Here is a 25273-nt window from a genome sequence, read left to right on the forward strand (position 1 = left end):
CTGTCCCCCCCCCTTTATACATTTCTGTCATTCTCTCACCACCTGCCCCTCTTTGTACTGACTCAAACTTTTTTTTTTTTGGCATCTTATGATTACAGGTGATCCTGCCAGCCTTGACTCTTGTCTATTTTTCCATTCTCTGGACGCTAACCCACATTTCTGGGTCAGGTGGTTCCCAGGTGAGTATGGGTCTAAAGAGGGGGATGAGGAAGGAGAAACCAATGTCTTCATTCTCCCTGCAAGCTGCTGTTTCCACAGAAGCAGTTGTTGAGTCTGAAGGGCAGAATGGTGGCTGTCTGTGAACTCTGCCAGAACTGCCTCTCTGATGTGGATCTAGAGATCCAGGAGCAGGTGAGCACTTTTTCAAATGGGATCAAGAAAGGGAATGTCCCTCTTGGTCCCTCCCTGTTCCATAGGGAGATTACTTGTGTACTTCTAGTCTTATCAAGTACTCTTGTTTTAATCATCCTGGTTTCCCCCGCCCCCCAACAGGCTTTTGTTTTATTGAGCGATCTGCTTCTCATCTTCAGCCCTCAAATGATTGCAGGGGGACGAGATTTCCTTAGGCCCCTCATCTTTTCCCCAGAAGCTACTCTCCAGTCTGAATTAGCCAGCTTCCTCATGGACCACGTCTTCCTTCAGTCTGGAGACCTGGGCAGTGGTACTGGCACTTTTAAGCCCATGGCATATGAAGGGATTGGGACTGGGCCTGGCTCAGGAATTTAGGGCAGAGGCCTAGAGCTGTGTTAATTCTGTCTTTATGTCCCAGGTCAGACCCAGGATGATCACAGGCAGATAGAGCAGCTGCACCAGCGGCGCCGCCTCCTTGCTGGGTTCTGCAAGCTGTTGCTGTATGGGGTACTGGAGCTGGATGCCGCGTCAGATGTTTTCAAACACTACAACAAGGTACTCTGAGGCCCTGCAACACAAAGGAGAGGGGACTAAGCAGAGCACAGCCTGGAGCTCAAACACAACATCTTAGAAAGTTGGGGTGGGCCTTATGGGATTAGGCATAAAGGAGAAGGAAGAGGGACTGGCAGTAAGAGTTTAGAATAAAGGAACAAAGGAAAAAGACTTAATACTATATACAGAGAAAAAGCTACTAAGATATTTGCATTCTTTGGAGGGAGAATAGATTATTCTTCCTGCTTGAAAATCTGCTTTGCTTCAAACCCAGTCATACAGACCAGAGTAATGTAAGAAGGGCGAAAAAAAAGGATGGAGGAAGAAACCAGTCTTTGCAAGATGCTTAGATGGGTAGCTCAGTCTTAGCCCACTGACTTGCTTCTGTTACTGAGCTCTTCCCAGGTGCCTGGCATTCCAGGCGCAGATGACGTAGTGAACAGAACACAGACCCTGCTCCATGGAGCTTTCTTCTGGAGAGGAGAGATGCACAGACTTCTGTGCTGGCTGAGAGTGGGCACCGGCCCTCACTCTTCTCCATGAATTAGGGTCAGGAAGAGTTTCTTCAGTATATTTTTACCTAAACTGGGATTTCTTTTGATTAAAAATGAGGTCTTATCTGAGTTATTTAATGGTTAGATTCATTTTTCCTGATCCTTGCTCTTTGGAAAGGAGGCATGATTACAGATATTAAAGAAAAAAAATTTTTTTCTTATTGTCAACCAGTACCTTCTTCATTTCTCTGCCTCAGTTTTATAATGACTATGGTGACATTATCAAGGAAACGTTGACCAGAGCAAGGCAGATTGACCGAAGCCATTGTTCCCGAATCCTGTTGCTGAGTCTCAAGCAGGTACTTGCTTGTGCCCAGAGGGGCTCAAGCCTTTCAGGACCCCTCCCTATTTATTGTCTCCACATTTTTGCTCTCAACTCTTAGGATGTAAGGTCCTTAAGAGCAAAAACTTTCTTATTTTGAATCTTACTTTATGTAACAGGCTTCTTCATACCCAGGAGCCCCCTAGAAAATCTGTTTCTAACAAAGCAGTTTTTTCCCAAGCCTAGAAATCAGCCCTTAGTTAGGACCTGGGAGCATGGAACAATGAAGTGACAGAGAATTGTTCCCTGGTAGCCTCCTTCCCTTACTACAGATGTGTTTGTTTTTATAGAGCAGGACTAAAGGCTGCCTGTGCTGCAGGGGGTCAGGGCTTAGGGTAGTGTCCTGGGAAGAAAGATGCAGAATAGATGGCATTCCAGGCCCCCCTGGAATTTCTCATTAGAGAAGGAGATGCTGCTCTGCTTCTCTTGTGCTGCTTTGTTCCTTCCCAAAACTTGCCCCATCTCCTGGACACAGCTATACACAGAACTACTTCAGGAGCGGGGACCCCAAGGTCTAAGTGAATTGCCAGCCTTCATGGAGATGAGGGACCTGGCCCGGAAGTTTGCCTTGAGCTTTGGACCTCAGCAACTACAGAACCGTGACATTGTGATCAAGCTGCACAAGTGAGGAAGCAGTGGTTGGGGCTAGGTTGAGGGAAGGATGGGTATGAGATCATGGAGGGAGGGTAACATGGAAAGAAGTAGCAGTTAAATTGGTGGAGGGTACGCTGTCAGAGACTGTGTGGGACAGGAGGGTATGATTGGACGGGATATTCCAGCCCTGGGAGGGAAGTGGGGAAGGAACTATCTTCCTAAAATGATTCTGCCCAACTAAGGGAAGGCATCGAGTTCTCCTTGTCCGAGTTTCCTCCAGCTGGCTCCTCTGATGAGCCCCCCAATCTGGCATTCCTGGAGCTCCTTTCAGAGTTCTCTCCCCGCCTTTTCCATCAAGACAAGCAGCTGCTGTAAGTTCGTGGATGAGTAGAAGCGTGGATTAGAGAAGGGCCTGGGAAGGATCTGGTGGCCACTGCAGCCTCTCTGCTCCATGCCTCCCTTAGACTGTCCTGCCTGGAGAAGTGTCTGCAGCGTGTCCCCCAAACACCTGGCTGTCCCTGGGGTCCAGTCATTACCTACCGCCGCTCCCTTACCCCTGTAGAGAACACAGCAGAGGCCAGTCCTCCGGGTCACTCCCGCTCCAAAAAGAGGCGCATTGAAGGTAGATGGCTGGGGGTGGGCATCAGCATGCTTGGCATGGTGGGTCTGGTTGCCACTGCTTACATGAGCAGGAGATGGTTTTGACCTCATCAAAGTTCTGTTCTGTGAAATATTTCATTGAGCATCTACTAGAATTAAGGGTATTTTGCTTCAAGGTTTAGCTAGCTAACTAAAAATAGCAAGTCTATTTGAAAAATGAAATAGACAATAATAAACCAAAGATTTAACTAATCTGTACATTTGGGATGCCCCTCCCCCAGCTTGTATTCCATTGTTTTCAAGATTTTTTGCGCAACCTTTTTGATTTTTTTTTTAACCTTCAAATCACTACCTGTCTTGTAATTGACAGTTTTTTCTTTGATTTTTTAAAAACATAGTGTCATACTAATATCCTAGAAATGAGTGTGATATTATTTTCTAGTATGTATTTCAGAATGTGACTTTTTAAATGTTACAGGTTCATTGAGATATAATTCACCTAGCATAAGTCACCCTTTTGAGTATATGCATTGATGGTTTAGTATATTCACTGCACTGTGCAGCCATTACCAATATCTACTTTTAGAACATTTTTCATCACTGCAGAAGAAATCATGTACTTTGTTAGCAGTCACTTCAGATTCTCCTCAAACTCCCAGCCCTAGTGGGTATCACTAATCTTCCTATCTCTGAATTTGCTTGTTCTAGACACATTGTCTAAATGGAACTATATATGTGGACTTGTGTGTCTGATTTTTTTTTACCTAGCATGTTTCAGGGTTTATTCGTATTTTAGTATGTATCAGTACCTCACTTTTATAGCAGAATATATTCCGTTGTATGGATAATTTGATTGACAATTGAGTTGCTTCCATTTCTTGACTGTTAAGCATGGTGATGTTAAGATTCATGTACAAGTTTTAGGGTGAACTTTTACTTTAAAATAGCATCATCCAGGTTTTCTCAGGGAATGAGAACCTCAGGTAATAACCTTGGGTGTTGTCTACCTCTGCCTTTTCCAGTTTGCAGAGGACAGCAGATCCTCTATTCACCCTTCTCACCAGAACTACACTGTCATTGTCTGTCTCTCTCTCTCTCTGTCTCTCCCTGTGTGCTCCCCCCCCAACTCTCAGAAATCCTGTGTTCCATTTTCCTGCTCTTCTCTGTCCCTCATGCATCCACTGTAGCTGCTAGTCCAGAAACTTGGTATTTTAAGCTTTTTCTAACTGCAGAACTGTAGAATGGTTAGGATTTCAGATGTCTTCTTGCTTGATTCAAACCTTTCAGTCTTAGTAAATCTAATCATCTTTACATTCATGTTTTCATGTTACTGTTCATCTGTGAAATGGATACTTACAGTATCTCTATCTTGTTTTCTAAGCTTTGTAGTGAGTTGTTCTTGGACAAGGTACAGATAAGATCCCACAAGCCTTGTTCTGTAATGTGTGGGGATGTGCATTCAGTATGGAGGACTCTGTTCATTTTTGAGGTAGATTAGAATGAGGGTGTATAAGTTTTCCATTCTCTTCTGCTTAATTTCCCTTACTAGATCTTGCCTAGGTTAGGTCTTAAAGGTTAAACAGACCATGGCAGGTCCCTGGGTTATCTGCTATATATCTGCTTCCTTGCAGGCCCCAGCAAGCATCAGGGAGCAGACCAAGAGGAAAGCTTGCAGCTCAGCAGTGTCCCACCCACACCCACTCTTACTTCCACTGCTGTGAAGAACAAGCAGCCCCTGGGAGTGCTGGGAGAGACTGAAGGAGTAGATGGCTTGGAATCAGAGTTCAGCCAGAGGTAAAGCTGAGGAGAAACTGATCCCAGATTTGGTGTTTCTCTTCATTCCCCCTGCAGCATGCCTACTTCCTTCAGTGCTTCTCTAATACTTATTTTCCTCTCTAATCTTACCTTTTCTTTTCTTTTAGCTTTATGATGTTTCTCTCCTCACACTTTCAGCTTTTCTCTCCTTAGCACCTCTCTTTTTTAATCCTTTATTTTATTTATTTTTTTATTCCCTGTTACTGATTCTGCTTCTTTCTCAATAGCCGGTTCCTCTCAGGTACCCAGAGGGTGAGGCTCTCAAGTGCACCATATTTTCAGACTCCATACAGCCCTTCAGGTCCTGGTCTGGACAACAAGCTGACCCGGTGAGCTTTTCCTCATCTTGTGTCCTCACTTCCCGTGTGTCACTCATCCTGAGGAGATTCTCACCTTAGCCTGAGCTTCTCTGAGCCCCAGAATACTTCCTTCCAATGCACTGTGAAGGCCTAGAATGTAGAGAGGTGCTCCCTCTGAGGCAGGAGTACCTTACTTCCTCCCTACCGCTTTTCCCTGGTGCCTCTGGGACACTCTCAGGAGTCCTTAAGAAACAATTTGGAAACATCTACTCTTTGCCACCATCTGTAGACTCAGCCTTATGGAAGAGGATGAAGAAGAGCTAGAAAGTCTAGATGAATCAAGTGAGGAATGGCAGAATACAAAGAAGGTATGTGGATCCAGCGTTCCCATTTTGCTCTAGACTTGGAAGCTGATAGGTAGGAATAGCATAGGAATTCTCTCAGCCCTGATGTGATGACCTTGGCTTTGAACATGACTGAGAACTTTTTGAAAGAATCATAGAAGAAAGGAGGAAAGGTTATAAGTTGCTGTGGACTGCTCTTGGACTTTGCTTTTATTAGAGAAATTAAGAAAATAAAAATAACAGAAAAGATTATAAAAACTCTCCCTTTCCAGCCTAGTAAGTATTGGTGTCTCTGAACCTTGTTTGAATAGGAAGGGGCCCTGGAGCCAGTCATGGAAGGTCATCAGACCCCCTCTCAGTGCATTTATGTAGCTCTCCTAACACAGCCATGCCCCCCCCTTCTCTCTCCCAAGCGGGCTGCCTGTTTCTGTCTTTGTCCCTCCAGTCCCTGGCTCCTTGCTTCCCCTGGAGGAATGCTGCAGTGTAGTAGGGAAAAAGTACAGAACTTAAGAGTGAGATGACCTGAGTGTGAGTCCTCAGTTCCACATCAGATGAGCTCATTACCCCTTCTCATTTTGTTTCCTCATCTTTACATTGGAGCTTGTACACAAACTGAGTACAAGCACCTTATAAACTGCAAAAGGCTATGTTTTAGTTCCTGTTGCCATAACATAGCACCATAGACTGGTGGCTTACAAGCAATAGACATTTTCTGGAAGTCCAAGGAGGTCCAAAGAGGCCAGATGTCTTAAGGTCAGTGTAAGCATGGTCAGGTTGTGGTTAGGGCCTCCTGTGGGTTGTACACTGCCTGATACCTTGTCTGCTCTCACAGAGAAAAGAGCACACTGGCGCTCTCTGGTCTCCTAGGGACTGATCCCATTCTTGAAGGATCCAGTATCTGATGTAATCACTCCCAAAGGTCCCATGTCCTAATACTGTCCATCATTTCAGGGCTTAAGATTCCAATATCTGGCTTCAAGGGGAGTGCAGATATTTTAGTCCAGACCAGGCTATGTACCTTCATCTTATCCTTCTGCTTTGCTCTCAGCTCTGCTCTGGGAAGGGGAAAGAACATAATAAAACAGGAGAATGGAGGCCTTGTGCTCAGAAGAAAATCCAAGCTATGATATCCTCATACCAGAGACCAGAAATCAAGGCCTCTCCTCTATTCAGTCTTTCCTTAAGTCCTTGGAGAATCCCATCTTCTGGCTACAAAACTGAATGTATTTAAGGGGTTCAGTTGGCAGGCCAAGAGAGGAGGTGCTTCTGTAATGGGTGATGGGCAGCCCCTGGAGCTTGTTCCTAAGTAACTGCACAGGGAGCAGTGCTGCTGTTTGTGCTGGGAGGGAGGAGAGACCTTGCTGATTTGACACCATTCCCTCTAGCAACCCAGTAGCCACTCTTCACTCAGTGAACAAGGACTGGACCTATTGGATACTACAGAGCTGAACATAGAGGTAAGTGTGCCTGGAGCAGGGGTTGTGTCCTTCGAAATGTTGCTGGGCAACGTGTCAAGTAGACAGGAAGGCCAAAGCCCTTGGGCAGCCCTCTGGTGGTCTCTGGAGCTTTATCAGGGGAAGTTGCAATCAGCTGAGGGCACACAGTCTTCTGTTGCCCTTTGGAATCTTGTGATGATTGTAGCTTCCTTTCATCCTTCTCGTTACAGGATTTCTGAAAGGATCCTCTGCCCCTCCCTTCCCCACCTCAAGGACATGACCACTTGGAAAAGACAAAGAGGAGGAAGAAGCAAAATGAAGAGTTCCTTGAGGTCTCAGCTCTCATCTCTGACAGGGAGAGGTGGCTTTTCCTTTCTAACCAACCCTCCTCTCCAGTGGTGTAGAGAGGCTGAGAGTTCCTGTCCTCCCTGTTGCACCATGGTGCTGACCCTCTGTTTCTACTGTGTTTGGAGTGGGGTGGGCTTTGCCTCCATATTGGAGAAGGGTACTAGCTCTTTGGGTTAAGTGAGCCCCTGGTTTCCTGTCTGTTTGGGACTTCGTCCCCAGTTTCCTCCAAGCCCAAGTGGTAGCTCAATAAACGTGTTTGAGTCAGCCAGCTTCCAGGTGTGGCTTGAGTTTGTTATGCTGATGGAGGTCTGGTTCTTAGGCTGCCTGGAACATAGCCCCATGTTGCTTATCCCACCACCACACACAGCACTGGGGCTTTGTGTGTAGGTTCTCAAGGATGTACTGCTCAGTGAGAGATGGGTGGAGTAGAGGCACAGGTGTAAAAGAGACTGGGCATCTCTGAGCAGTTGAAAGAGTGATGGTTTGAGTTGGGGTGAAGGAAGTGACACGGATAAACTGGAAGGTGGGGCAGGGACTTTGTAAAACTGCCTGTCACACCTGCTGAGGCCAGCCCCACCCATGTGTGTTTTCGACTTCATCTGTTTGTTCTCAGGTTAGTTTCACACTCTTCACCCCAAAAGACACTTGTCCTAAGTTAGAGTTTTATGGACTCAATAGCTGAGAGTTAAGAGATAACTGAGAAGTTACTCTGTGTGTCCAAGCCAGACCCAGTCCTATACTCTGCCTTCGTCCTTTCCTTTCCCAGCCAGTTCTTGAAAAGCATAGCTCTGGTCTGTTTCATTGCCATTGCCAACCCTCACGTAAATTACCTCAGAATTTCCTCGAGAGACCTGTCTCCTTGAAACTGGGACTTGCCATATAGTTCTTGTTTTGCCTTTTGCAGCAGAATGCTGTTGTGCCCCTTTCCCTCTGACAAGCAGCCACAGGTATGAAGACCGCGGGGACTCTCTCTGGTTTCACTGTTTTCTTATTTAGCTCAAGAGAGCCCTTCAGCTTTTTTAGATGTGATTTCCAGTTTGTCCCGATCCTGAGTACCCATCTAATTATAGGTTTTCACTGTGGTCTTCCAGGCTAAAACAGCCATCCATCCAACTTGGTTGTGCAAAAAGAACAATGAGTTTAGTGACCAGGCCATCCCCTCAGCCAGAACCATTTCTTCCTCCTTCCACCTCCTATATTGCTCCCATCTGCTTCCCCCATCCTACCCCCAAATAAAATCTAAACTGTGAGTTTCCTCTTTGAAGGGTGCCCTGGCGCTGCCCTCGGGCAGCTGACCCACTGAGAGACCTAGGCCTGTGTTCAAGTAGAATAGTTCCACGGAAAGCTGGAAGCAGAGTCGAAAAACTGAGCTGGAGATGTGGAAGTCATTAACAATCCAGAAGAGGAAAGATTCCTGAGGCATTTAAATACCAGCCAAGCTGAGACTGCTCAGGCTGGCCTTGAACTCACTGTGTTGCTTAGGCGTGCCTTGAACTCGTGGGGGTCCTCCTCCCTTCACCTCCCAAATTCTGGGTTTAATGGCATATGCCATCATGCCTGGCAGTAAGGTTACTTCAGAGATGAAAAGTGAGATATAGAGCTTTGTAAATATAAATGTTCATATGCAGCCAGACAACCCGTATGGTAGGTTGAGCCCCAGCCTCAGAATTTGCAGAATTTTATAGCATACTCCCCAGGTTTTTTAATACTTCATTGCTTTGGGTCTAGGTCCTCCCTCTTGAATGTGGGCTCTGTGATTGTTAGACTAATAGAGTGTAGTAGAAATGACGCTGTGCCGGTTTGCAGATTCAGATTTTAAGGGTACCGGCAGTTCCTACTTTCTTGGAGCCTGGTCACCCTGCTGTAAGAAGATCTGAGCAGCCACATAGCAAGGCCGTGAGCAGGTACTTTAGCCAATATCTCTCACTGAGCTTCCAGCAAACACCCAGCATCAACTGCCAGAGATCTTCCCAAAGGAAATCAGATGATTGCAGCCACCACCTCTTAATTTCACCAAGACCTGGGCACCCAGGGGAGCAGAGCCATCTTTTCTGTGTCCTTTCCAGTCTAACCACAGAATCCATGAGTACACGAAGATGGTGATGGTTTACATCACCAAATCTAGAGGGGTTTGTTGCCTTGCCATGGTAACTGGAACGGAACCTATGAGTCATGTGACTCTAAAAGTTTAGGCATCTTTATCAGTTAAATTATACAAACATTAATTCCTTTGAAATGCAATGAGTTGCCTGGCGTGGTGGTTTGCGCCTGTGATCCCAGCACTCCGGAGGCTGAGGCAGGAGGATTACTGTGAGTTTGAGACCAGCCTGGGCTACATAGTGAGTTCCAGGTCAGTCTCAACTACATAGTGAAAACCTGTCTCCAACAACAACAAAAACAAAAAATGAAATGCTATGAGTTAATAAGTTTTAAAATCTTTACTAGTTAATGACAGTCTAAAATACATTTTTGCTCTAAAAGGTTCTAAAATGAGAAACATTTTAAAGTCAAGGTTCAGTGCTTTTTGAAGTTCTGATTTAAAGCTGTTTTGATACATAGTTTTAGTAACTTCTGCAGCTTGCAGGAATTCATAAAGCACTTTGCTTTAGTGCTTTAACAGAGTTCAAAATCCACTGGATGCCTTCATTTGGGAAACGTGGAAATGGGTCAGAGAATGCTGTCCAGGTGCAGATGGCAGCATTCTGATAGGAGATTCACACCGTTTGGGACCCTCAAAGCTAGTACATCCTGTAGCATGTAAACTTCAGTTGTGTTAATGACCTGTGAGTCTGCCTCTGTTTCCCTAGGCTGCTGATTAGATTAGAGGTACCATGACACTTGGGACCCAAAGGGGACACCAGTGACACTTAATAAAACTTCATTTTTATCTTAAATTGGAGGGCTGGGAATTTAGCTCAGTGGTTCCGGCACCTGCCTCACAAGCACCAGGACCCGAGTTCGATCCCCGATACAAAAAAAAGCAATGACCATTTCTCTTAAAGGGCAGTAGATGTCTTGTGTACCACCTGAGGTCTCCTGCCCAACAGTAAGGAGCTCAGCTGTGCCCACTGCCGGCTGAGACAGGAGCAGGCCAGGCAGGCCAGAATCTAGGCCATTTCAGGTAGATCCAGGGATGCCCCTGCACAATCTGAGTGCTGGGAGTCAGTGCTTTTCAAGAGGCTGGCACTGCTGCACCAATACTGTTAGCTCAGTACTGAATGATTGTTTCATTTAAAATAAGTTTCAACTAGGCCTTATCTTCTTTAATCCCTATATGGTCCTGAATTCTACCAGAGATGAGAAGTGGATGCCATCTCTTGAATGAACAAAGTGAAGAAATTTCCAGATTTTTCAGAAAATCTTTAGCTACTAGGTAAGTCACCCCATCTTTGAACCCCAGGGTTCTTAACCCAGAAGTTACATGATGAAAGAAGAATCTGTGCTTTGATGGAAGGGGAGGCAGTGGCAGGAGAGGGGAGTTTCTTTGCACATGTAGACCTTTGAAAGTCTTGCTTGAGCTCTTTAGATCCTCCCCTGGGCCAGGATAAAATACAATTCCTTGTTTGACTGCGTTCAGTCCCTTGACTAGGTTGTTAAATGAATTAGTCCTTAAATGAGGAATTGTATATAGTATGTATATTACAATATTCGGAACAAAGAAATGATCAAAGGAAACTGCAACTTGATAATTTTTATTTGCATAACTTCTATATGCAGTACTGTAATAAACATAAAACTATTATACTGTTATACACAACAAAAATTACAGTACTGTATAAAAAAGGTGTACTATACCCCCAAAAAGGTCATAAGTCTGAATAGTCAAACAGGTCGGTTGTTAAATGAGGAATATTGGTATTGCAATCTCAGGTTCGTAAAATTTGAGGGCAGATTCACTGAAATGCTGAGAATATGCTGGATCAGGAGAGCACAGAGAAACACCACCAAAGATCTGCGGTCAGGAAGGGACAGAGAAAGAAGAGTGGAGAGCTCCCCCAAGATAAGCCCAGGGAAACTGCAGTAGAGCTCAGTGTTCAAGGGAACCCATAATCAGGGAACTGGAGGGCAAATGCATTTAATTTAACTTGGTAGATCATAACCAGTGCAAGGATCAACTGGTACAGTCAGAAGCCAGAAGAGTGTCCTGCACGGTCGCAGTAACCTGTCTGAGGTCATGTGGGAACAAAGGAGGTGGCTAGGCCTAGAGATGGAGAGGCATAGTCTATGGCTGGTGCAGAGGACTGCTGTTTGTTGCTACTACCTCATAGTTCAATTTTGATTTCTTAACTATGTGGGAGAAGGAGCTCAGCATATTGGATAATATTGTGTGTTGTGATGCTGAAATTCCTGTCAGGGTTTAAATCCACTGTATAGTTAGTAGCTTTTTGACCCTGGGCACATGACTTCCCCCATAAAGTGATTGTTAAGTATAGAACTAACATGTTACTCAGATCTACCACGTGGTATATGCACTATTACCCTCTATTTATATTTGATTTTTGTTTTTGTTTTTTGGTTTGTTTGTTTTTTGAGACTTGATCTCACTATGTAGTCCAGGCTGGCCTTGAACTCACTATAGCCAAGGTTGGCCTCAAATTCATGGTGATCTTCATACCTCCGCCTCCTGAGTGCTGGGATTATAGGTGTCACCACCATGCTAGCTTGCAGTATATTACTTTTTTTTAATGTTTTATTTGGTACCAGAAAGCAAAGTTCCAAACAATGAACAGAGAAAAATCAATCTTCAGAAAAATATATATGAGCGCATTTATGTGAAACAAGACCAAACAAAAAAGCCCGAACCTCCTCATATATGTGTGTGTACAAATCTGTACAAAAATGCATGCAGACAGGGCCCAGGAAACGGCACACTGTCATGACTGTGACCATGGGAGGCACACGGTGCAATATATTACTTTGATAAAAGATAAAATATAATTACAAGCATCAGGTAAGTGACCTTTTCTACAACATTTAAAATGTGTAAAAATAAATGTAGCAGTTAATGAGTTTCTTTCTGAAGCTCACATGGGCAGGACCATACTTTATTTTCCTCTATAATTTCAAGCTATTCTCCAGCGCTGCTGGTGGAAAATTTAACTCCTGATTCTTCCAGTTTCCTCCGTTTTCCCTGAGGTTGTGTCAAGTGCCAAGGCCTGTGAGGGAGGGAGGCCGCCTCTGGTTCTCTGCCCACACAGCATGAGCCCCCATGGCTCATGTGCCAGATGTGGCCATAGGAATCTGCCTAGCCTCATTGCCAGGGCTCCTCCAGTCCTTACCACCTCCCAGACTCTGCCCCTTTCCTGGGGCTCAGTGCCTGCGCCATCTCAGGCTTTTCCCTACCCTGCTCTCTTCCGCACAGGATGGGGCCTCTTGTGGCTTGTGGGATAAGCTTTTCTCTCTTCTCTGGCTTCTTACAAGCATTTTATCTAAACCACGAGTTCTTTTAGATTCCAGAAGGAGGCTGGCATTTGAACCTAAAACCCAGAGATGGCCAAAACCATCTGCTTTTCTCCCATCCCCAGTCACAACCCCGCCAAAGTCACATCTTTCTCAGAGACAGCTCTGCCTGAAAGGAAGACAGGGAAGAAAAAATACTGGGGAAAACATAGTTATGATCTCAAAAGCATCCAAAATATTTATAGCCATGCTACTTTCTCTGTGGAGAAATGAGACCCTCCAGGACCCTGCGTCAGGCCTCAGGAAGTACGGTTTGTCAAATTGGCTATCTGGCTTTCTGTCTGCATTGGAACCAGCTGGCGGATCAGGGGCTGCCCAAGGTGGAGGTGGTTGCTTCTCTGCCAGAGGCCTTTGAACAAAGACAGCCGCACCAGGGGTGAGGAAGTTGACATCCACTCAGCCTGCCAGGAAGGTACAGTAATGATCATGATGTTGTATATTGTAAGGCTTCCACACAAGCCCTAAAGACAATTGATCCCAGTGTCTTGGAGAGAACCGGCTAAACTCAAAGAATATCTCACACAAAAGAATGGTCCCAACCTTCCCTAAGCCTGGGGGAGGCTGGGCAGAGTGTTCCACCTACAGTGACAGACTTCATCCTCTCAGCAGACAGCATCATTGCTGCTGGGGCATAGCTCTTTGGGAGGTAAAGTTGCTTTGTGTTAAGTTTGCAGAGCTCTGAAATTGCAGCTATTTCTGTGCTCAGGCCCAGATACAAGCAGATCAGAGGTGCTTCCTCAGCGAGGCAGGCCCAGGTTGTGCTGCAAGGACTTCACCAAGCAATGTCCCAGCAAGATCTGACCATTGCCAGACCTATATCGTCTTGCCTATAGCTCCAGGCTGAGTGGGCAGCAGTACAGACCTACTGATGGAGGGCTTGTATTTGCTAGGCCTACTGGTCTCTTGTGTATCTGGAGCTAAGATTCTGGAGACTGCTCAGGAGTAGCCAACAAGTTCTAAGGAAGGACATGGGCCTTACAAACATCAAAACAATAAATGATCTATGTAGATGGCATTAAAAGAAGAATAAGCAAATCAATGGAGACACCAGAAAAGAGAAACAGGAAGTAGACCTATTTGTAAGAATTGTTCAGAAGTTATTTTCTGATCATTTTGAAGCAGTTAAAGGCTAAAACAGTAAATGGTCTGTACCCATCTGGCTCTCCTCGTGAAATGGCATGCAGATGTTCCACACCATTTCTGGATAAAGTGTTTATTGAGTTGGGTGTGGTGCCATACTCTTGTAATCCCAGATATTCAGGAGGCTGAGGCAGGAGGATTGCAAGTTTGAGGCCAACCTGAAGAATTTAGTAAGACCCTGTCTCAAAAAGTTCAAAAGCCAAAAAGGGGCTGGGTTTTAACCCAGTGGTAAAGTGCCCCTGGGTTTATATGCCAGTACTACAAAAAGTATTCATTTACTAAGAAGAAACCCTCCAGATAGTTAAGCATAAATATAAAACACTAAAAGTGTTTTTATGATCTTAGCTCTCTTAAATATACAAAATCCAGAAATCGTAAAGTAACAAATTGACAGCTTTAACCTCCAAAACTTAAAATGATGATTCTTTCTTATTCTATATTGTATGGATCTTATACAATGAAAACGTTCTAAGGGAACAGCGGTAGCTTACAAGATTGGAAACAATTAGGAATGTTGGTGAGTAGCTTTACGCCATGACTTTTAATCCCATGAATAAGTCCTGAGCTCCCTGTCTGTACTTTATGCAGGTGTTGGTCACAAAACAGAGACTCTTCCTCTGGGCCTTAGTGGCACCCGTGAACCGGCCCCTGCCCGCATTTGCTGAGAGCCTGGCTGTGGGAGCCCTGCCCTCCTGTGTCACTGGGTTGTCCGAGAAGGAAGTGGTCATACTCAGCTTCCTGGAGGTGGTACAACTGCAGAGGCAGTAGAATCTGCGTAGGTGGAGACAGTCTTCCAGATTAAGGCGATTATGGCCTGGCCAGCAGCCCTGTGTGTTCAGGCGCTCCATGCCCCATTGGCCAGGCTGGACCACCCTAAAGGGAGTCAGCTCTATACAGGTCACACACCCTGCCAGGTGGGCACAGACGTGCAGAGAGTGGTGAAAGGTGTGAGCCAGGCAGCTGTTTTGGGCCTGGAAGAACGTTAAAGGGTCCAGATCATGCTGAACAGGCCAGGCCCAGCAGGGCAAATGCTTGGCGGCTCTGCTGCTTAGGTGCCTGTGAAGGCTGGTTCAACAGGCCTGGGTGAGGATGGGGGACAGTTGCTCAGGGGCCAAACTGACTTAGTGAGCACTGCAGAATTGGATGTGCTGAATGATTGTTTAATTTCTTTATTGTTTTTGTTTTTCTTTCAGTGCTGAGGATGGAACCCAGAATCTCACACATGCTACGCAAGGGCTATGCCACTTAGCCACATCCTCCATCCTCAAATGCTGCAGTTTTTGGCCCAGCAAGTCAGAACTTACAGGTGACCCAGGACTGGGCCAGCTCCGCACCTCTCACCACATCTCAGGAACAGGGCTGGGCTCTGATGCTGACCCGGATTTAGGCTCACCACACACAAAGCCTGCTGATCCCTGCAAAAGGTCCCTTGTTGCTACATGCTCAGCAGTGTCCTGGCTCATGTGTGTTCTGTAGAGGAGCGTCCCCAGGACAGTGACTTGGAGCTGAGCTTTGTGGGAAGCAAAAACAGAACTTGTGGTAGTGGCCTCAAGGAATCTCTTGTTGCCTCCCCCTACACACTGTGCCAGGCAAAGGCCAGCCTGTCCTCCTTGCAAGGCAGGTGGTGGAACCATTGAGCTAAATCCCTGGCCCTTGAGGCCATATTCTGAAGTGAAATTAATAAGTCACACATGTGTAAATACCAAACAGTTTCTCTGGTGTGAAAAAGCAAAAGTGTTAATAAGGATTAAAATGTATAATTGATATTATGTAATAGGAAGAAAAGTCTAAAAGAGAAAAGGAAGTGGAAGGGGTAGGGAAAAGGTAAAAAGGGAGAAGAAAAAATTTGTGAAAAGGAAAAACATGGAAACAATGTCTTTGTAAACAGGGAAGGGTGGAGGGGCTGAGGGGAGGGCTGGGGAATGGGGAAAAATAAGATCCCAATGATGAATGTAACTGTGTTGTATACCTAATATGTACCAATAAATTTAATAAAGATAAATAATTTGGGTCAGCATAGATCCTGCATGTGGCTGAGTGATTTACTGAAGACAGAAGACCCACCCTGGGTGTGAGTGACACAAACCAAAAGCCTGGCTGCCTGAATGGAATAAAAGGGAAACAAGGAAGACTCACTTCTGTTTCTTTGGAGGAGCTCCAGTCTTCACTTTCATCTTCAGTGTCTCTTGGCTTCCAGCACGGACCCTTCAGCCTCCATCAAAGATCCTTCAGCTGATCCCTCTGAATATCTGCAGAGAAGCATCTCAGGAGGTGAGAACATCAGAGAACACAGGAGATCCGGAGAGAAAAGCAGCCGGAAGCAACTCCCGAGCCAGAAGCAAAAACAGAAAATCAAAGGGGGACAGACAGATGAGATGGGAATGAGGGAGGAAGGGAGAGTAGGAGGGCAAAGGAAGAGGTGAAAGTAGAAGCCTTTAAAGACAGGAAGGTAGAAATCAGGACGAGGTTGTCAGTGCCTTGTGGGGCACAATTTCTGTTCAGAAGGGCGAGGATCTTCTGGAGAGGGATGGCGGGGGTGATGGAACAACACAGTAAATGTACAGTCCTGTGTCACATTTGACATTTTTGCTATCAAAGTGCCACATATACAGTGGAGGTTCCATCACCTGATGTCACCTACTGATGGACCTCCTGGCTCTCACAGATGAGAGGAGGTCCCTGCAGGATGTTTCGCAATGACAATTTCAGCAAAAGACCCATTCCTCAGAACACATCCCCATCTTTATTTCCTCATGTCTGTCCTCCATGCCAACCAAGCCTCCCCTTTAAAAGAGTTGAAATGAGCAGGCAGAGTGACCCCACCTAGAACGCCATCCTCTTGGAGTCCAAGGAAGGTGCACTGAATATAATAAGTCCAATCTGGGAAAAATTAGATTTAGACAGATCAGAACCTGCATTTTATGGAGCAGAAAAAGGCAACTGCAAGAACTCAGAGCTACTTATCAACTGTCTTGCTTGTCTGAGGACAGAGTCCCCAGCCTAGCTCTGAACGGTACCTACCCTTGGAAACTAAGGTGGTTGATGAAATCCCAAGATCATCAGGTGAGGGGGGTGGGTAAAAAAGAGGTCTGAGAAGGGGACCAGTAAGAGGAAGGGTTACAAATCAAGGAAAGAGGGACTTGGGAAGCAAGGAATGGGAGTAGGCAAAGTCAGGGGATGGAAAGAGGATGCCCATGGGTGGAAAGCTGCAGAGCACGCAGGGGCTTAGGAAATGAGATCTAAGAATGGATAGGGGAAGAGGTGACTCAAGTGAAAGTCCCCACGTAAGAGAAGTTCCCTACTGACGGAAGAGAAGGAAAGCCTCTTCTTGAAGGAGGAGAGGAGGGCTGCCCAGTTGGCTGGGGAAATGAAGAAGAGGCTGTTGAGATTAGAGAAAAGTTGAAGAAAAAGGGAAGTGACCTCTTGAGCTCCTCCTCGATGAAGGTCATACACCTTCCTGTGGTGAAATCACGTCTTCCTACTCCCACTGTCTCCTCGGCTAGCTGGTGCCCAACTCATCCTGGGGAGGGCTGGGCAGAGCCTCACACAGAGAAGCCTGCGTGTCACCAAAGCCTCTGACCACAGTCCATCACCTCTCAACCCCTGGACACAGGCTGGCAGTGCCCTCTGCTAGAGAGGTCCCAGGGCCTGGGTGACAGGCGACTCATTGCCACTCTGAGCCCTCCCCGCTCCAGTGATCAAGAAACATTGAGATTGGCGGCCAGGGGACTCACAGCTATCAGAGAACCACATCAGGAGCCTTATGAAAATCCAGTCTCCTGGGGCCCAGTCACCACCTGAGCCGTGGCACTGCAAAGGCTGGAGCCAGGCAGCCAGGCTGAGGGTCCGGGTCCAGGTCCAGATGAAGGCTTTGTGGGCTCCCCAGGAATGAGGTCCAGTCCCGGACACAACACCTGACAGCCACATTTCCTGGACCAAAGCTGCTGTGAGCCTCGGTCTCCTCTTGTCTAGGTGGGAGGGCAGGCGCAGGCACATCTTAGGGTGTCTCTCCTAGGTGAAAGGGACAGTCACCTCTGACCCCAGGGATGATGGGGACTCGGGGCCAAGGGATCAGGCCGGGGCAGGAGGGGCCACCAGGCCTTGGTGCCGCCTGGAGACACCTTGCCTTGCAGAGAGGGGAGAAGAAGCGGGCCAGGGGACCCAGTGTTGGGGCTGGGGACTCAGGGAGGGTGACCGCCACTGTCACACCCCTCATCCTCTCCAAAGCTGAGTCTGGGACACAGCTGGGTAGAGTCTCATGGCAACCTTTCCTCTCCCTGACACAGCCTGTGCTGGGTGGACAGCGCTTTCCCTGCCTTGAGGGACAGGTGGACTGGGAGACGCTCAGAGAAACAAAGGGAAGACAGACAGAGACAGAAGGAGGTGAGGGCAGGAATGATGGAGAGAGGTAAATACAAAGGGAGAAGAAGAGTCTGAGAGAGACGGCTGCACAGGCCCAAGAGCGAGTGGGTAAGGTGGGGAGCAGGAGGGCGAGGGGAGGTCCCGAGGCCAAGATCGGGTCAAGGCCTCTCAGCAGAAGACCAGGGCTGGGGACGGAGGACAGAGCTACCTTGACGTGGTCCACAGGGAGACCCTTGTGCAACACAGGAAAAGAGGAAGTCAGATTGATAAGGGAAGTGCTGGCCACAGGGGGTGGAGATGGGAGGGCCACACTCTCCTCGGTCCGGTCCTCTGAAGGAGCTGGTCCCGCTCTCCGGACCACTCTGCCCAGATCTCGCCTCTCCCGAGTCCCCAGGGCCCCTCCAGGAGTGGCTGTCCTGTGCTGATGGCTCTGCCTGTCTCACAGCCTGGAGGAGAGCAGGCCATGGGCTGGGTCCTGTTGCCATTGCTGCTGCTGCCATCAGTGTCCCTGCAAGCTGGTGAGTAACAGCGATGGCCCTGGCAGGGACTCTGACCAAAACCCAGGAGGGACCCGTGGGAACAGGGCCGTTCAGTGAGTGGGCACCCAAGAGGGGTCTGTGGGAGAAGTCAGCCAGACCACCCACCTTCAACAGAGGGCTGCTTCACGGGGCGCTCTGCTCAGACCCTTGCCGCGGTCCTGCTCCACACCTGGAGAAGGGGGCTCCAGGCCAGAGGGACAGTCCTGCCATCTGTCACACGACTCCTGTGGATGAAGGTGCTGGGAGCTCTGAGGTGTCCTGTCTCCCACAGGGGCTTCAACCTCTTTTCCCACCTCTTCCAGGTAACTCAGCAGGATCCAGCAGAAATGTCCTCCCCTTTGGGGTCATTCAGCCAGCACACCTGTCTGCTCCCGTGGGTGGCTCCATTGACATCTCCTTCTCCTTCTATCACCCCTGGAAGTTGGCAAAGGATCCCCAAGTGAGGCTGTTCTGGCGATGGAAGCACTTCCATGGGAAATTTTTCTACAACACAACCCCACCTTTCACCTGTAAGGGTTTTAAGAACCGGCTCTCCCTGAACTGGACAAAGGGTGAGACTTCCGGCTCCCTCAGAATCCAGAACTTGCGGGCAGAGGATCAGTCCGTGTACTTCTGCCGAGTCCAGCTGGACACACAGAGCGATGGCACAGAGGTGTGGCAGTCCATCGAGGGGACCAGAGTCACCGTCACCCCGGGTGAGCCCACACCAACCAGGCTCCTCTGTCTCTTACAACTGCAGCTTCAACCTTTGTTCTCCTATCTCTGGTGTCATAATCCCTTCATTGTCGCCTCAGGCTCCATACCTTGTGACCCTTCTCTCAGGCTCCTCTCTCCGCCCGGATCCTCTGCTTATTTTTCCTTTTCTCTTTCCTATAATTGTCCCCAAACCTGAGCTGTGCCCCCTGACCTTGTTCCTTGCTCACTCCTCAGATCCAGTCCCAACCCCACCCCTGAGGCTCCAGCACCTGACAAACTCCCCAGTTATCTTCCCTCTTCCTGCAGACTGCTCTGCCCGCCTTGGCTTCTTTGCCTCACACCATCACTCTCAGGCGGCTGTGACTTGTCTATGGCTTCCTTCGCTCCATCCTGTGTCTGGACTCAGTGAGCTCCCTGCGAAGAACCACTGCCCTGAGCTTAGCCCAGACTATAGAGTAGGTACCCAGTTAATGACCTCAGTGTCCTTCAGGCCCCAGGTGACCCCCATCCTGGTTTCCCATCCTCCCCACTTCCTCTCCCACTCAGTTCCCAAACCACACAGAAAGGCCGAGGCCAGCATGGCCTAAGCACCCTCACCACCATGCTAGTAATGCAGGTAGGACTGGAGAGGAACAGAGTAACTGCAGAGGTTTCTCTTACCATGGCCTCACATACCGAGTTGGTCTCCTTGCTGACCTAATAATGAGATTGCAGCATTAACAGACCTGCCATAGCACTCCACAGGGCTGTAGCATTGGAATCTCCCTTTATCTGTCTACAGAGCAGTCATGGGTGGGGTTGGGGATGTCTCTGAGGTGGAGGCAAGAAGTCATGCATTGTTGGCAGAATTTATTTTAAATTTTTTTATCAACTAAGTGGTCTAAATGGGCTGGCTTTTAATAGCCATTTGTTTTGGCAGTTCTCACCAGTGTCACTAATGTCCTCCCTACCAGGACAGATGCTGCCTTTCTCTGTGAATCACTGCCCTGACTTAACCATTGTGCTGGTTACAGCCCAAAGGGGGCATGGCTCCAAGGCCTGAACTACGCACCTTAGCCTTAGATTTCAATTTCCAGTGCCTCCTATATACAGTGGATCCTTGACTTAGGAAGCTGGTTGTAACTCAAGTTGGTCAGTTGAAGGCTCAGCTTCTCTACACAGCCTTCAAAGCCTCTCTCTTGCATACAGACAGATCTCAGCATCCTTAGAGAGATGTTGGCCCGGATTTCTCAATTAACCTGACACAGGAAAGGGTGTGGGGATATTCCTTCCAGACCTCTGTAAGGATTTAATCTGTACCTGAGATCATCTGAAACCACAAGCGGCTGGCATTTGGGTTGTAAGTCAAGACTTAGGTTGTAAATTAAAGCTAAAATTTTGGTCATGACCAAAGTTACCCATATGCTAAGCTGGTAACTTGAGGGTTCACTTATTTCCTTAAATGGCCTTTTCTGAAAGATTTTGGTTCTTCTCAGTCAACCTCTTCCTCTGTTTTTAATTCCTTCTCCTTTCTCTGCTTCTGTCACATTTATTATCAGGGTTAGGGTTTTGTGTTTGTGCTTATTTTTGGAGGGTTATGGATTGACCCCGAGTCCTCAGGCATGGTAGCAAACTATACCTTCAGCTCTACCATAAGTTTTTCATCAATACATTTTTTTGTTTGTTTGTTTGTTTTGTTTTGGGTTTTTTTTGGTACCGGGATTGGACTCAGGTCCTTGCACTTGCAAGGCAGGCCACTGAACCACTGAACTAAATCCCTGGCCCTCATCAATACATTTTTTAATTAATTAATTAAATCAGATATTTGCACCCTTAATTTTAAAAACCAAATAAAATTTTTAAATCTGACTGAAGGACCAGCAAGCAAAGATATCCCTAACTAAAGAAATGCAGTAAATATAACTAATTTGTGCTTAGCTTGCTGATTTTCCCTACATAATTTAATTTTTCCAATTAATTCTAAGTGTATTTTCCTTTGTAAGACTTCTTTTTTTCTAAGAAAAAATTTCATCTCCCATTAGTGGCTCAAAATACTTCTAAATTCAAAATGTTTTCCTACTTTTTGTATGATTTTATTTCTTTTCACAGTAAGAATCTTTTTAGTAGTGAAAACTTATTTTGGTATATTGCATAAAAGACGCAACAAAAAAAATGATCTTTATGGCAAGCAACTAATGAATCCCAACCCACTTATTGAGTATTTTTTATCTTCTCACTATATCCCCCCTTTTTTTCTTTTTGCAGTGCTGAGACTCAAATCACACATGGTAGGCATATGTTCTGCTATTGAGCTACATTCCCAGCAGTAGGCCTGGTTTGTAGATTTTTTTGAAGTGTAGCCTCCATTTCTGGTTAGTTTGTTCTGTTTCACTGGTCTGTTTTCTCTTCTACCAGAGCCACCCTGTTTTGTGATCGTAACTTTATCACCTTTCAATGGCTGATGAGACTATTTCCCTCTCAACCACATTACTCTTTCCTCAAAAACTTTGTTAGTGTTACTGTCCTATTCTTGCATGGAAATAGAATAAGTTTGCCAAATTCAGAGAAAACACTCATTGTGATCTTTTGAATCTTAATTCATTTAAACCTACTAAGCAATTGAAGAAAGAGCAAACATATATGATCTTCCCAGGCAGGAATGGATCCCACTTAACATCCTCGATAAATCTTGGCAGTGTTCTTTTACAAAATTATGTAGCTATCTCATAAGATTTTTTTTAGTATATGTGCTGCCAAAGCGAGCATTCATAAGATTTTTTTTGTTGATATACTTTATATTTTATTTTATGTGTTTATTTATTTATTTATTTGGTACTGGGGATCGAACTCGGGTCCTTGTGCTTGTGAGGCAGGCAGCAGAACCACTGAGTTATTAAAGAGAAAGATTAATTTTTGAATTTTAAAATAATTTTATTACAAAAATAGGGCATAAATTTTGGCCAAGATGGCACATGCTTAACTCTCCATCTCAAAATGCACTAAAGCAAAAGGCATTCTTTAAGACAAAAGCACTCAAGAACAAAAACTGTGAGCCAGATGGCCAAAAATGAAATTTGAGAGGCTGAGAAGATGGATGGATCTGGCCTAGGAGACCAGAGGAGCTGAACCCTAACCCAGTGGAGAGAAATTAGATGGCTGATTGAAAATCTTACTTTTCTCATCGCTGAGACACTATACCAAATACCCATGACTTAAAGGAGGAAAGGTTTCTTTTGGCTCCTGTTTCAGTCCATAACTGGCTGGCTTCAAGGCAGAAAGCTATAGCAGAGAGGTAAGGCAGAGAGGAAGCAGAGAGTCAAGAGATGAGCTGCAAAGGGAGATACAACCTCCAGGAGGAGGAACCAACAAGGAAGAGAGAGAAAGAGCCAAGAGCAAAAAAAGGAGGAGCAAGAAAGGGATGCCCCAGAATCCAAATAAAGAAATCCAAAAGGCATGTATTAAGGCCAAACAGCTGGACGTGGCTGTGCACACTTGTAGTTCCAGCTACTTGAAGGCTGAGAGGCAGGAGGATCCGTCAAGCCAAGAGTTGAAGACCAGCCTAGGGAAAATAGGGAGACTCAGTCTCAACAACAACAAAAAAGCCATCTGAACAGTTGAGTGAGATGAAGAAAAGGAGGTGTTACGATCCAAATCCTTAACTTCAACGGTAGACGGTAAATAGACACCCTTTAAAACAACCAAGTCAAGCAACAGCAGCAGACACATGTTATTTAGAAATATAAGGTGAAGGTGTTTTTAAAAAAATAGTTAAATGGAGACCATGGTAGCGCACATCTGCAATAGACGAAGGCTCGGAGGACTGTAAGAAGGAAAGGGAGGGAGAAGAGAGGGGAGAGAGAAAGAGGAAAGGGGAATGGGAAATAGTGGAAGTTGCTGAAAATAGTGCCTCTGGGGAGTGGGAAGCAAATGTGGGGGTTGCACAGGATGTTGCTGCTTTTTCCAAGCTGTGTGACATTTGCTGACTCTAAACTACATGCCTGTGCAACTTTGAAAAATGTTACATTTAAAAATTCATAATGTACTGGTGATACTCGCACATAACAAAAATGTTGAAACGGTACAGAAGGAAGTGAAGTGAATAGTACAGTAACACCTTATTCTGTCCACTTTCTCTCTCCATTATCACTGTATCTCTCTTCCTGCGGAAATGGACTCTTCTGTAGGCCTCGATACCTGACACACTCATTCAATTATGCTCTGCAACTTGTTACTTTTACTTAATGTACCTTGAACTCTTTTCATTTCAGCGTGTAGACATCCGGGCACTTTTTTAAATGACTGTATATTATCCTATTGTAGCTATTACGATGATTTATTTAATCAATCTCCTGTGTTATAGACATTGAAGTAGGTGCCACGTCACAAATAACACTGAAAAGAATCTCCCTAGATACAAACCTCATTACCAAAGATTATACCAACATAGGCTCTCAATGTAGAGGAGAATTTCTCTTTCCCTAAACCCTTGGCAACCTCTTGGTATTTTCCTCCACTCGGATCATTTAAAAAGAAAAGGGCCACCTCTTGTTTTAATACACTTTTGTAAAAAATGTGACTGGATATCAGCACCAGGATTATGGTGTTATTTTATTGAATGAATTATCATTGCAGTGTTTTCCATATTTCCCTATGTACTAGAAATGTCCACATGTGTCCTACATTTTTACAAGAATTTATCCATATAACTTCCTAAACTTGGAATGTTTATAAAAGGTACTTCTTTTTTAAAAAAAATTTTTGATGTCACTAAGTCATATTATCCAAAATAGGCCCGGGACTTATCTCAGTGGTGCTGCCATCTGCCTTGCAAGCACAAGGTCCTGAGTTCGATCCCTGGTACCAAAAAAATAGATAAATAAAAAACAAAAAGCTGTCTGCCTCACCCTATAAAATAGTGGGCTTCATTTTGGTACATGTATGCATGCATACATTTTTATTATTTTCATCCTCCCCAATTATCTGCCTGCCCCCTCTCTACCTAATCCCCTACCTCTTCGCAATAGTCTTTCTGCTTTCCTGTCTTTTTTTTTTTTTTAAGAGTCCACCTATAAGAAAAAAGCATGCAGTATTTGACTTCCTGAGTCTGGCTTATTTTGCTTAACATGATGATCTCCAATTCCATCTAGTTTCCTGAAAAATGATGATTTCATTCTTTATAGCTGACTAACAGTCCATTGTGTATACAGTACCATATTTTGTTTATCCATTTTCTGCTGATGGGTACCTAGGGTGTTTTTATAATTTATGGATTGTGATTTGTGCCACAATAAATATGGGTATGTGGATATAACCATAATATGGCAACTCTAGCTCTCTTAGGAATATACCAGAGTGGTACGTATAGCTAGATCAAACGATAGCTCTATTTTTGGTTTTCTGAGGAATTGCCAGACAGATTGCCAAGGTTGCTGTACTAATTTGCATTTCCACCAGCAGTGTAGAAGTGTTTTCCTCCTCACTTGCATTAGTGTGTCATTGATTGTAGCCATTCTGACTAGGGTGAATTTCAGTGTAGCTTTGATTTTCATTTCCCTAATGGTTAAAGATGAACATCCTTTCATATACAGTCTTCATTGGTCATTTGTACTTCTTTTGAGAAGTGTTTGTTCAATTCATTTACCTATTTATTGACTGGGTTATTTTCTAGTTGTTAAGTTTTTGAGGCCTTTTAATATTCTCCATATTAATCAGCAGAAGAATAGCAGTTGAAAGGTTTTTTCCTAATTTAGAGGCTGTCTCTTCACTGTGTTGATTGTTTCCTTTGCTGTGCAGAAGCTTTTTAATTTGAGGTCGTCCCATTTGTTGATTCTTAATATTTCCTGTTCAACTGGAGTCCTGTTCAGGAAGACACGGCCAGTGGA

General features: G+C 45.6%; 2 protein-coding genes and 2 long non-coding RNA genes across 10 annotated transcripts in view; 2 read left to right on the plus strand and 2 right to left on the minus strand.

Annotated features, from left to right (window-relative positions):
• Stag3 (stromal antigen 3) overlaps nt 1-7479 on the plus strand; it is a 27082-nt gene extending 19603 nt beyond the window's left edge. For 4 of the 5 annotated variants that reach the window (XM_033764848.1, XM_010609204.1, XM_010609199.1 and 1 more), the window contains exons 22-34: nt 99-179; nt 244-351; nt 493-661; nt 770-906; nt 1655-1756; nt 2255-2403; nt 2616-2744; nt 2838-2995; nt 4605-4767; nt 5016-5117; nt 5377-5455; nt 6817-6888; nt 7098-7479. In XM_033764848.1, the coding sequence (XP_033620739.1) occupies nt 99-179; nt 244-351; nt 493-661; nt 770-906; nt 1655-1756; nt 2255-2403; nt 2616-2744; nt 2838-2995; nt 4605-4767; nt 5016-5117; nt 5377-5455; nt 6817-6888; nt 7098-7106 (1458 nt within the window). In that variant the 3' untranslated portion in view covers nt 7107-7479. The remainder of the gene's footprint in view (nt 1-98; nt 180-243; nt 352-492; nt 662-769; nt 907-1654; nt 1757-2254; nt 2404-2615; nt 2745-2837; nt 2996-4604; nt 4768-5015; nt 5118-5376; nt 5456-6816; nt 6889-7097) is intronic. The other variant, XM_010609215.1, reaches the window with a different exon arrangement.
• On the minus strand, nt 844-18898 carry LOC104851830. 3 transcript variants are annotated; one of them, XR_004517687.1, is made up of 3 exons: nt 18822-18898; nt 15952-16064; nt 844-919 (listed from the first exon to the last, which is right to left on the minus strand). It is a non-coding gene; the product is annotated as an uncharacterized LOC104851830 (long non-coding RNA). The 3 variants fall into 3 exon arrangements; XR_004517685.1 differs by lacking the exon at nt 844-919 and adding an exon at nt 12363-13076; XR_004517686.1 differs by lacking the exon at nt 844-919 and adding an exon at nt 14334-14586.
• Nucleotides 18396-25273, plus strand: part of Pilra (paired immunoglobin like type 2 receptor alpha) — a 15715-nt gene continuing 8837 nt past the window's right edge. Inside the window, exons 1-2 of the mRNA XM_010609169.3 lie at nt 18396-18695; nt 19019-19411. Coding sequence (XP_010607471.2) covers nt 18602-18695; nt 19019-19411 — 487 coding nt within the window. The 5' untranslated portion in view covers nt 18396-18601. The remainder of the gene's footprint in view (nt 18696-19018; nt 19412-25273) is intronic.
• On the minus strand, nt 19054-19750 carry LOC117286516. Its single transcript, XR_004517684.1, has 3 exons — nt 19682-19750; nt 19224-19341; nt 19054-19130 (listed from the first exon to the last, which is right to left on the minus strand). It is a non-coding gene; the product is annotated as an uncharacterized LOC117286516 (long non-coding RNA).

This window comes from Fukomys damarensis, unplaced genomic scaffold (genome assembly GCF_012274545.1).
Source record: "Fukomys damarensis isolate Sample0158 unplaced genomic scaffold, DMR_v1.0_HiC HiC_scaffold_17, whole genome shotgun sequence".
Classification (NCBI taxonomy): Eukaryota; Metazoa; Chordata; class Mammalia; order Rodentia; family Bathyergidae; genus Fukomys; species Fukomys damarensis.